Genomic DNA, 12,149 nt, shown 5'->3' with positions numbered 1-12,149 from the left:
AATGGCTTGGAGACCATTAAATTGGGATGGTACAGTGCTTAGTGGCAGAGGTGTATTTGTAGGTATGCTTTGTGGGAGTGTATTATAAACACTGCGCAAGAGTTGAAGCCAGGAACATGTTTTGCTGAATTGCACTTATTAACCTCTCTTCCAGCCCAAAGAACAGAGGAGGAACACACACAAAAGCACTAACCTCGCTTACAAACTGCACTGAGGGTTCTTGTCCCTGTCTAAGAAACAAGATGATCAGAAGTTAGCATTTATCAACCTAGCCCACAGAAGCCCTCAGTCAGAAGACCATGGAATAATGGCATGTTCAGTGACCATTCATGCACCCAGCTCGTAGTAGGCCTTCTGGCCCTCCCTGGTCAGGAATGGGACTAGAATGCTGGCCCACTCCTACTGCAGCCACTGATGGATAGTGGTGCCCTCAAAAATCAAAAAAACGCATCAATATCATCATGTGGTTGCAGCGGCATCAGTGCCAGAGAGAGCCCATGGGTTTTCTTTGCTCCAAGTGCTTCCTCCGTGGTGCAGCATACCTCAGCCTCCACAAAGTTCATTTCCTGCATTGCTACCTGCATTTGTAGCTCTCAGACTACAGTTGGGGTACCAGTGTTTGCAGAGCCGGTTGGGATGGGTTCTCAATCGCAAATCCTGCCGACTACACCTTTGTGGAAAGAACCAAGTCAAGATGAAATGTTGGGGTCTTACACATTCATTTGTAGCTTGAATTTACATATGCAGTACAGCAATGGAGAATGTGAAAAGCAAAAAAAAACAAAACAAATTTTGTTTGGGCTCACAATGAGGTGGAAGCGAGCAAAGCATCTGAGAATACATCGTGGGATTCATTTCAGTGCAAGTACAGTAACATTTTGCAGTGTTACAAGGAATACAATCTTGTCCAATCAGGTATGGGCCACGTAATAAGAACAAACCAATCAGATCGTGATTAGAATTTGTTTTCAAACTCCACTTTAACCCATCCACACTGAAATGCTGATACAGCATTTTCAGAAATACATGGCTATGGAAAATGTTTTCAAAAAACCTCATTTTAGTGGCCAAGTAATATCTGCATTTTTAAAACAAAAATCTAATCCAGTAGCCAGTGGCCATACCACTTTTACTTCAGAAAAGCTCATCTACCTGAAGCTAAGCAAGTTTAGGCCTTGTCAGTACTTGGATGGTAGACCATCTAGGGAAAGCTTGGGTTGCTGCTGGTATGGTTGTTGGTGATACCGGCATGGGGGCACATACCCTGTGGTCTGAATGTGGATCCCAATGCCGTAGTGCAGAGATGGGGACACTGTGCTATAAAAGTGGCGCCATCCTTTGGATGAGACATAAAACTGAGGTCCTGACTCTTTGTGGTCATAAAAGATCCCTGGGCATCTTTTGCAAAGAGCAGGTTGGATCCCGATGTCCTTCCTAAATTATGGCCTCATCATTCTGGCCCCCTAATCATTCCCTGTCTCTAATTGGCTAACTATCTCTCACCCCTTCACCACCTAACAGCTAATTTATAGACATAGCCTTAGCCTGTGTTATTTTGTGCAGCAGGAGTCTGTTTAAAAATCAGAAACCCATTGGTATTTTACAAACTTTTTATCATCTATTCTTGGATGGTTAGATCCTGTTCCAGATCTAAAAATAAAGGCTCTTTCAGGAGCCCATTGGCATTTTATAAACTTCTTATGATCTGATTATGGTAATTTATGAAATGTGTTCTGGATTAAAATAAATAAAGGTTCTTTCTGGATCCTTCATGTAGTACATTCCTTCGGGAGTAATAGCTGGTTTAGCTCTGAAAAACCATTTTAGTCCCTTTCTATTCAAGAGTCTAACAAGAGTCAATACAACAGTGTGAATTAAAAAAATGAATACACTAGGTCTCTCTGAGGCCTCCTAAACAACAGAATAGGCATTCTTTGCCCGACCCTTATTAATTTAGCCCATGGTAAAGCTCCTTCCTAACTTCCAATGTTTTCTTCACAGTTATACCAGCCTCCTCGTGTTCCTCCTCCCTGGGATTCAACCCATTATTGTGCTGACATTAAACACTTCCGGGTCCTTCTAAAAGCTAACAAGGGTACTTGGGACTGTATTGTTTCAGCAGCCTCAAGCAGCTCCCACGCTTCTCTGTTGATGGGTCTGTCTGATTGAACTGCAACTTCATTAAATAGCGGTTGCCACCAAGAGGACTGTTTTTATATTAAATCATGCATTATAATGTTGTTCTGTCCTGGGAGCATACCAGTCGATATTTCAAATGGGATTTTGGCATCTGATCAGGCAACACACCATTTAGCATCTACAGCAGCATATGAAACACAGTGCCATTTACTGTACCACCATACTGTCTTTTATTCCAGCCATTACAGTGTAGTCAGACCTTGGTTTATATAGCACCTATAACAGTAATGACTGTCACTTACATGCTTATGCCTTTATTGTACACTAGCTGTGCTACCAGTCTAAGATGGGTTGTAAGTAATCATTGTCGACTTCAGTTTTAACAGTTGCAGGGCACTGTGCAATACGTATGTCTCTGTTATATGCCATTTGTTATGGGATTCGTAGAAGCAGTGTTAATAATTGTGATGTGCAAGTACAATGCATTTTATTATTAAAAGTGTTTGTGTTGTGCCATCTTTTGGAATGACAAAGACAACCAGACAGATATACACAGACATTTAATCCTTTTATTAAGGTGGATTGTAATCACTACTTAAAAACCCTTATTCAGAAGGCTTTTTTTCTTTGTTCACCACCTTTAACAGTGGGTATAATCCTAAACTTGCTATTCACAGAATCCACCCCACTTCACACAGAACCAATTGTTCATGTCTCCCATCTGCACTTTGTAACTGACACTAGGAGCCCGACCAAGATAAAACAGGGCATTGGCACATTCGGCTCACAAGGTGGCTTTGTTTCATTTGGTTTTTTGAGTTCTAAATGGCAGCGGTCAGCCTGTCTTTGTTGTTTTGGCAGGGCAAAGGATGAATCACAGTTTTTAGTTTAAAAAAAAAAAAAAATTAAAAAATGTGCAGGCTGGAAGGCTTGATGAAAGCTGTTAGTCGAATTCCAGCCTGTCCTGGTGTGCCCATGCTCTCCTAGCTAGAAATAAAGGCCCTGGCTGGGATAATCTGTACTCACCACTCATAGATGTTGTTTTTTTTTTTATTATTATTAAATACTCATTTATATAGGCAGTGTAACATAGTAATTAAGGCTTTGTACTTCAAGCTTTGAAATTGTGGTTTCAAATTCCACGACTCGCACTGTGTGACCCTGAGCAAGCCGCTTCACCTGCCTGTCCTCCAATTGGAAAAACAAAAACAAATTAAACCATTTGTATCTCAAATGTTGTCAGTCACCTGTGATAATTCTGTCAGCCAAATAATAAATTTTTTTACTTCTGTTCCTCAGGTATTCATTCGTGAGCTCATCTTCAAGCTTCATGGACTTCAAAAGCAGGATGTTCTTCACAACAGCGGGATGGAACCCCACAACTAGGGAAATGGTTGATGTAGGGAAGGCTGAAGGTGATGAGCAGTGAAGAAGAGGAGAAATCAGCTGAACTTTCCGTCGTCTTGATGGTTAAAGGGGGGTGTGTGGGGTTGGTCTGGTTTTTTTTTCATTTTTTTAATATTAATTTAATCTTATATGTACACACAGGGCCCACCCTGTCCACCTGCTTGCACAAGTCTCCAACCCTGAAAGACTGTCTGGTTGTGAAAGGATCCCACTCGTATCAGGCATGTTCTCATTTTTGGGTAAGGGAAGGTGTGGCAGCAGCACACGTTATACTCGCGCCTGGCATATTTAAATAAAGGCACTGTATGCTGGGCTTAAACTCTGGCCAAAAAAAAAATTCACCAAGAGTGTCTCTTTTTTACTCTTCAAAATCCAAAAAGATGATAAATTGAAATTCACCCCACTAACCCCAACCTTTACAACTGCCAAGCACTAGTCCAGTCTTTTTCCACCAACATACTGCCTCCTACTGTTCATATCACTGTTTCTCAAAGGCGCAGTCTGCTTATTTGCGGCTGCAGCTTCTTCACTGTGTTTTAATAAAGCAAAGCTCATATACAGCGAATTAAATGAATTACTCGACACTCGGAGCAGCCTGCTGAATATCGCAGCTTTGAGTTGTGCCAAGTAGTGCTTCTCAGCAAAGGGCGATGGGCACTTTGGATTCTTCTTATATACTGAATGCATTTAATGCCAAATTTTACTGCCTTTTTTTTACTGTTTTAATCTGAATGTACAGTATTTGTTTTTTCTTTTTAGTTTTTGATGTAGATTTTTCAACACTGTAATAAATTATGTATTCAACCAAAAGCATGCGACCCAGTGAGGTAAAGTTTGGATCTCCTCCTTTTGTGAAAGAATTTTGAGCAGAACATTTAGTACTGACATTTTACAGGACAACTGTGTGTGTGTGTGTGTATATGTATGTATGTATGTATATGTATGTATGTATATGTATGTATATATATATATATATATATATATATGTATATATATATGTGTATATATATATATATATATATATATATATATATATATATATATATATATATATATATATATATATATATATATATATATATATATATATATATATATATATATATATATATGTATATATATATATATATATATGTATGTGTATATATATATATAAAATAAAATTCTAGAAAACATGTGGACCTCCATCACTCTTCCCATCAAGGTTCCAACACCAGCAGTTTTTTGCTTTGTATGCTTGATGCACAGCAGATGCCAATGCTGTCCTCCTCCTTCCTGTCACGTAATCATCTTCTTCAATTTGCTCTATGCTCAGCAGATGTTGCCACCTTTTTTTTTTTTTCTTCCTGCAATATCCTGTACTTGATCAGTTTGCCATAAGAAAGACGTGAACCCTGATAACTAGGCGGTCATTGCTGTTAGCCATATCTTTTTCCTTCCCAACTCATATTACGTATCATAACGTTTTAATTATTAGCAAGGTAAAAGTTCTAGCCCCAGGGGGTCACAAGTAATTACATGACAGATGAACAACCCTTAGCATTGCGTTTCCCAGCCCTTTGGCCTTGGTGGCATTGAAGGTGGGCTGTGGCTGACCCCAAACATAACCTCAACCCTGTAAAAAACATACACGCCCCTCCAACGAGCAAATTCCTGTCACAGCAGCAGAATTGGAGGTGAAACCCAGCAATCTCTGGATGAAACCCAATCCACTGGTCCAAGCATGGCACTCGGTTCACAGTGGCAGCATCACAGGTGGATTGCGGATGGTCTTGAATGACATCCAAAACTCCCACTCTGACAAGCATGCTCAAATCAAAAAGGGGCTTGATCATAGTCGATTCACTGAGAGACACCACCGCACTCAAGACAATCATGCTGAATTAATGAACACACTGGCATGTAGAAAACTGGTTTGACACCACAAGCATTGAGAAACGCTGTCTTAGCATTTTATATATATAAATATTTTGAGACAAAGCATTATGACCACCTTCCTAGTATCCTGTTGCTCCTCCAAAGATGGTATGTGGCACCAGGACATTTCTGGCAGATCCTTGAACTGCTATAAGTTGCAAGGTAGAGCTGTATATCCAGTATTCCCACAGATGGTCTATTAGGGTTGACATCTGGGAGACTATGGCAACATCTTCAACTCTGTATGATGTTCCTCAATTCATTCCCAAACAATTTTTGTAGTGTGGTGCAGCACATTATCCTGGTGAAAAATGCCACTTCCATGGAGAATCATTGTTGCCATGAAACGGTTTATCTGGTTGGCAATGATACTTATGGATCTGGTACGTGTCAATTTAATGTCCATTTGAATGTTTGAGCCCAGGGGTTCCCAGAATAACTTTGTCCAACAATTCACACTCTCTCTGCCAGCTTGTCATCCCCAGGTAAACCACACACACAAGTAGCCAACAATCCTGGTGATGCAACAGAAAACAGAACTCGTCAGACTAGGAAACCTTCCTCCATTGATCCAAGGTCCACCTCTGATGCTTGCATGCCCTTTGCAGCCACTATCTAAGGAGTCAAAGGTTTGTATGGACACTCTGGCCTGCAGATACAGGGTTTGATACACTGTGCATCTTGACACACTACTCCCTTAACCTTCATTAAAACCATCTGTGATTTATGCCACAGTAGCCCTTCTTTTGGTTCATACCAGACATGTAGCCATTGCAGGCCTCTCACAGCAATGAGTCTTGGCTACTAAACACCCCTGTTGGCAGTTTCTGTTTTTTTTTTTTTTCCCTCCCTGCTTAACTATGAGCACCCCACAAGCCTTGCCATTTTGGAAATGTCCTGACCCAGTCGTCTGGCTGTAAGGATTTGATCCTTTACAACATCCTTCAGCTCTTCACACCTGATCATTCCACATGTGGACCATGCATACCTAACATCAGCTTACCATCTGATATGTTTCTGACTTTGACATTCGCTCGAGATAGTCGGCGTTTATCCCTTTATATGGAAGTGGTCAGAATGTTTTAGCTCATCAGTGTGTGTGTATACAGTATATATAAATGTATTCTGTATTGTATTCTATTGTGCAATGTGTGCATGTGTTTATACGTATTTATATGTTCCATGTATGTTGATGAGCGAGTGTCTGACAAATAAACAGAACATTTATTTTTAGTTTATAAATTGGATTAAATAAACCACCCTAAGGATTCCAATAAATTACTTTCCATGACTGTTATTGTAAATGGCACAAGCGCACCTCCCTTTACAAACTGTGTTGGACCATTGAGCTTAGGAATGCAAGCCATTGCCATCTTTCCAGATTTAAAATCCAAGTCAAAAGCCCTAAATCCCAAACTATCATTGTCTCCATGCAATGGTAATGCTGGCAGACTCTTATCTTTTCTGTGATCTGGAGCCATTGTTTAACACTTCGTATCACCCCTACCCCGGTCCCGTCCCGTTCCCCCACCCTGTTTTGGTGATCTCCAATGGTGGTGGTCTGAAATGCAATTTTGAAAAGTTTGTAGAGTGAAGTACTGCGAAAGAGCGTTTTTGTTTGTTTGTTTGTTTGTTTTGTTTTTCCTTAATCTCTTTTCATTCTTGTCTGTCTGCTTTAAGGTTGGTCGAATTCAGTCAACCCTGGACAGCCGTTTGCTACTAACTTTCCTTTGGTCTTTTTAGATTTATGAGTGTGGCCATTTGTAATGATCTCTTTCACCTCCTGTTTCGTAACGATGTTCTGTAAAGCTTTCATTTACACCACTGACACACAGTGATTACCTGTAAACACAATTTATTAAATAAAGATACCAATGTATTACTGCAGTGCATGCCTTCGTATTTGTCATCATTTTAAGCTCGAAAAGGACAGGGTGTATACCCAAATGCTAACTAATGCCAAGAAGGACAAAAAAATTGGACAAAACCAATAAAAAGGCCCTGTATATCTACTAAAACATTGTCTGCTACAATGTCATAACCTTGGCCTCTCTTCCTCCCTCCAGGGAGCCTTCACCCCAAATTCTCCTCCCAACTTCACACTCCATTTGATCTGTGGTCTGAGGTGACTTTAACCTTTACCCATGGTTGCCACTGCTGACCAAGTCCCACAATCACTTACAGCAATTGGAAGGGCCTTCTTTGACTACAGGGGCAGCAGACCAATGAGCCCATTCAGCAGCCCCTAAAGGAGCAAGTCTGCTGGGCAGTTCCTGGGCTGCATGCCCTTTGAAGGCACCTCAGACCCACAACTTTAGTCCTGTCCTCAATCTAATCAATCAATCAATCAATCAACATTTATTTATATAGCACATATTCATACAAAAAAATGTAGCTCAAAGTGCTTTACAAAATGAATAGAGAAATAGAAGACACAATAAAAGATAAACATAAGTCAACATTAATTAACATAGAATAAGAGTAAGGTCCGATGGCCAGGGTGGACAGAAAAAACAAAACAAAAAAAACTCCAAAGGCTGGAGAAAAAAAATAAAATCTGTAGGGGTTCCAGACCACGAGACCGCCCAGTCCCCTCTGGGCAATCTACCTAACATAAATGAAACAGTCCTCTTTGTATTTAGGGTTTTCATGGAAGGACCTGAAGATGATGGTCACATAGACTTCTGGCTTTCAGTCCATCAATGTTGGTGCCTCATGATGCTTTGAGTAGGAGGTGGTGGCGCAGGCCGGAAAAAGAAACAGAAGAGAGAGTTGGGGTCAGTATGGATTTTAGAGCCACTGTGAATAATTATTATGAAGAATTGAACATACAGAGTATCAGTATTAAGTTAAAGTGAAGTTATGAGAAGGCCATGTTAAAGTAATGTGTTTTCAGCAGTGTTTTAAAGTGCTCCACTGTATCAGCCTGGCGAATTCCTATTGGCAGGCTATTCCAGATTTTAGGTGCATAACAGCAGAAGGCCGCCTCACCACTTCTTTTAAGTTTTGTTCTTGGAATTCTAAGGAGACACTCATGTGAGGATCTGAGGTTACGATTTGGAAAATAAGGTGTCAGACATTCCGATATATAAGATGGGGCGAGATTATTTAAGGCTTTATAAACCACAAGCAGAATTTTAAAGTCAATCCTGAATGACACAGGCAACCAGTGTAGTGACATCAAAACTGGAGAGATGTGTTCATCTTTTCCCAGTTAGGATTCTAGCAGCTCCATTCTGCACTCGTCTTTCTTTATGTCTTTTTTTGGGTAGTCCTGAGAGGAGTGCGTTACAGTAATCTAGTCGACTGAAAACAAAAGCGTGAATTAATTTCTCAGCATCTTTCAATGATATAAGAGGTCTAACTTTAGCTATGTTTCTTAAGTGAAAAAATGCTGTCCTAGTGGTCTGATGAATATGCGATTTAAAATTCAGATTACAGTCAACGGTTACCCCTAAATTTTTTACTTCCGTCTTAACTTCTAATCCTAGTGCATCAAGTTTATTTCTGATAACCTCACTGAATCCATTATTGCCAATTACTAAAATTTCAGTTTTCTCTTTATTTAGTTTGAGAAAATTACTATTCATCCATTCAGAAATACCAGTAAGACATTGTGTTAGTGAATCAAGAGAGTCGGGGTCATCAGGTGCTATTGATAAGTACAGCTGTGTGTCATCATGGATGAAGGCTGACCTCAGGCCAGTTCTCCTGCACTCTACCTTTAAAAGGGCAGCATGATTCTTTACTGACTCAAAGAGGGGGAATGATTTATTCTTATCTAAAGGACCAAGAGATAACGCAAAGCCGGAAGTCATCAGATCTATCAACAAAACCAAAACGAGAGCCAACATCAAAGGTCAGGGATGAGGGCCTAAGACTTGAGAAACTGGAAATCCAAAATAAAGGACTTAAATGTCACAAAATAAGATCATCCAACAACTCTGATGGAAAATGGCCATCGAGGTGTTCTTTAATTGAGCCCTCAAAGTCGTAACCCTGAAGGTCTTCCCCCTAGTAATCAGCAGTAACATCTTGATGATGGAATCCACAAAATGGGGTTGTGACAAGTTTCTAATAAATTATACATTCCTCAAAAATACATCTTCAGAATCAGAATCCCGGAGTTTCAACCCCTAGAAGAGATTCCGTCTCGGCTTTCAAATCCTGGCTGTAAACTCACTGACGTCAGTTTAGCATATCCTGACTAGAACTGCTGATTAACTGTGCAGACTGCTGCTCTGTTGTTAGTCATTACTGTAGCACTAAAACATAAGTAACATCCATTATCCAAGCCGCTATATCCTAACTACAGGGTCATGGGGCATAAGTAACATTGAAGTTATAATTTGTTATTAACCCTCACCTATTCTGTTTCGCTTCTTGGTACTCAAATGTGGCACTTGATGCCACTGCCCACATGCCAAGTTGTTTTGCCTGCCTGTGGTAAAGTCATCTCTGAAGGAGGATGGCAGGAATCATGGGGCAGAGGGGTCCTTTCATCGGATTGGCTGGCCCAGTGCTGACTCAGCTGTGGCATGGCCAATGGAGGGAGGCAGCTTGATGGCCAAGGTCTCCAGGACTTTAAAAAATCCAAATCGTATTCTGTGATATTATCTATTGTTGAATTCTGCTCTGTACTTGTAACATTTCTATTGCACTATTATATTGTATTGAGGATTACTTTGTCCTGCTCTGTGTATTGTATTAAGGTTAGCGTTAGGGTTAATTACCCCTTCTTTTTGACACCCACTGCACACCCTACCTACCTGGAAAGGGGTTTCTCTTTGAACTGCCTTTCCCAAGGTATCTTCCATTTTTTTCCCCTTCAACAGCTGTTTTCTGGGAGTTTTTTCTTGTCTTCCTAGAGAGTCAAGACTGGGGGGATATCAAATGGCAGGGCCTGTTGAAGCCCATTGCAGCACTCCTTGTGTGATTTTGGGCTATACAAAAATAAATTGTATTGCATTATAATTATCCAGAAGTTTGTCATAACAAAACATTAAACATTTATGAAGAATACCACTCCTAATTCGTTCCGATGGCCCCACTGCTGAAGAGGTATTCTAACTTAATAATTCTTTGCATTTATATAGCACTTTTCTCACTACTCAAAGCGCTCAGCAATTGCAGGTTGAGGGTTTTGCTCAAGGGCCCAACAGAGCAGAGTCCCTCTTAGCATTTACGGAATTCAAACCGGCAACCTTCCGATTGCCAGTGCAGATCCCTATCCTCAGAGCCACCACTGCGCCTTAACTTCTTGCTAACCCTTTGTTCCTTCAGGTAAATCGCTTCCTGGGCACCTGCAGCTATAAGGCATACCTGCTGCCTGGTGTTCCCCATTGCTCCCCACACTGTATCTCCTTCTTTTTAGCCTGTTGTTTGTCCAACTACTGTTCATTATTGAGTCTGCCAACCCTTCACACCTCAAAATCCCCTTCATCAGTGTTTATGAGTGCTTATTGAAATGAGACAAAATACAGAAGAAGGCCATAGAGAGTTTCATTTAGTCGATTTAGAAATTTATATGATGTCTACCATGCCCTGGTAATTCATTTTTACAGGGGAAAACACTCAGATTCATAAGTATATTAAAACCAGATGAGAAGTTAAGGGGGCACTTTGCATCCCAGCATGCCCAGGGTCTTATTATCTACAGCCCGGCTTGAGACCTCAGACTGTTGGGAATCTCTACATGGAGGTTTCACTGATACATGAACATCAGTCACCATATCACTGTGTAGTGTTGAGATCTCAGAGGGCCTTCTGATTTGTTTCATTTTCAAATTACGGACTAGGGGGCTTTGCCCTCTGCTTACTAACCCCCATGCTTACACTACACGTTAGCCTCTTTGCGGGTCTGCCGTTCGCATATGGGGATGCGGATGTACAATTTACTAACTATTTTACATTACAGTGAGTAATTAACCATATTAAAAAATATTAAAACGTAATAATTTGAAAGTAAATTGTGTTTCATGTTGTGTTAGAGTTATTCGTTGCGTAATACGATTTTGTTCTGTTTGGCTTTGAAATTAACATGCAAATCCTTTTAAAACTTACACTTTCACTGTAAAACTTAAGTTAAAAACTATTTTTTGAATTCAATTTTCGTCAATATCGCATTGAATTTTTGGACTTTCATCGTGACAACACCACATATAACTGGACATGAATGAATTTTGTTTCTTTCTCTCTATTAAATAAAACGACTTTTTCAAATGTTTGTCTCTGTGATTTGTTAATTGTCAATTAGCAAAAGCTATTGTAACTGGAAATTGTTAACATTTTGATACGAATGGCATATCAAGATCTCCTTTGGTGTGTAATGTTATCCGCAGGAGATATACTACATTACCTTTCTTGTATATATTCTTCTTTCTATAGTAATTTGTGCGGAGGAAGACTGTCTGGTGTTAACAGTTGTAGATATTCTTCATGATATTGTAAGTTGATGTTTTCATCTTCTGCACGATCACCACCAACTGTTTCAGCATAGTCTATCGATCTGCATTTAATCAATTTGCCGTGTAACCAATCGACAATTTTCGTGTTAATTCATTTGACTTCATCTTTTCTCAGTGCTAGGATTGCCAATGTACTCATTTTTTCTGTTGATATCCCTTCGGGATGAAAGTCTTCAATAAGATTTGGACATAATAAGTCTTCTTTAAATGGGAACTTAA

General features: G+C 40.0%; 1 protein-coding gene across 1 annotated transcript in view; it reads left to right on the top strand.

The window, feature by feature from the left end:
* Nucleotides 1-4,359, top strand: part of ppp1r14ab (protein phosphatase 1, regulatory (inhibitor) subunit 14Ab) — a 92,517-nt gene extending 88,158 nt beyond the window's left edge. The window contains exon 4 of the mRNA XM_039768264.1: nt 3,439-4,359. Coding sequence (XP_039624198.1) covers nt 3,439-3,525 — 87 coding nt within the window. The 3' untranslated portion in view covers nt 3,526-4,359. The remainder of the gene's footprint in view (nt 1-3,438) is intronic.
* The last annotated feature ends 7,790 nt before the right edge of the window (nt 4,360-12,149 follow it).

This window comes from Polypterus senegalus, chromosome 11 (genome assembly GCF_016835505.1).
Source record: "Polypterus senegalus isolate Bchr_013 chromosome 11, ASM1683550v1, whole genome shotgun sequence".
Classification (NCBI taxonomy): Eukaryota; Metazoa; Chordata; class Cladistia; order Polypteriformes; family Polypteridae; genus Polypterus; species Polypterus senegalus.
Note: the sequence above shows the minus strand (reverse complement) of the source record. Positions and strands in the feature narration are given on the sequence as shown.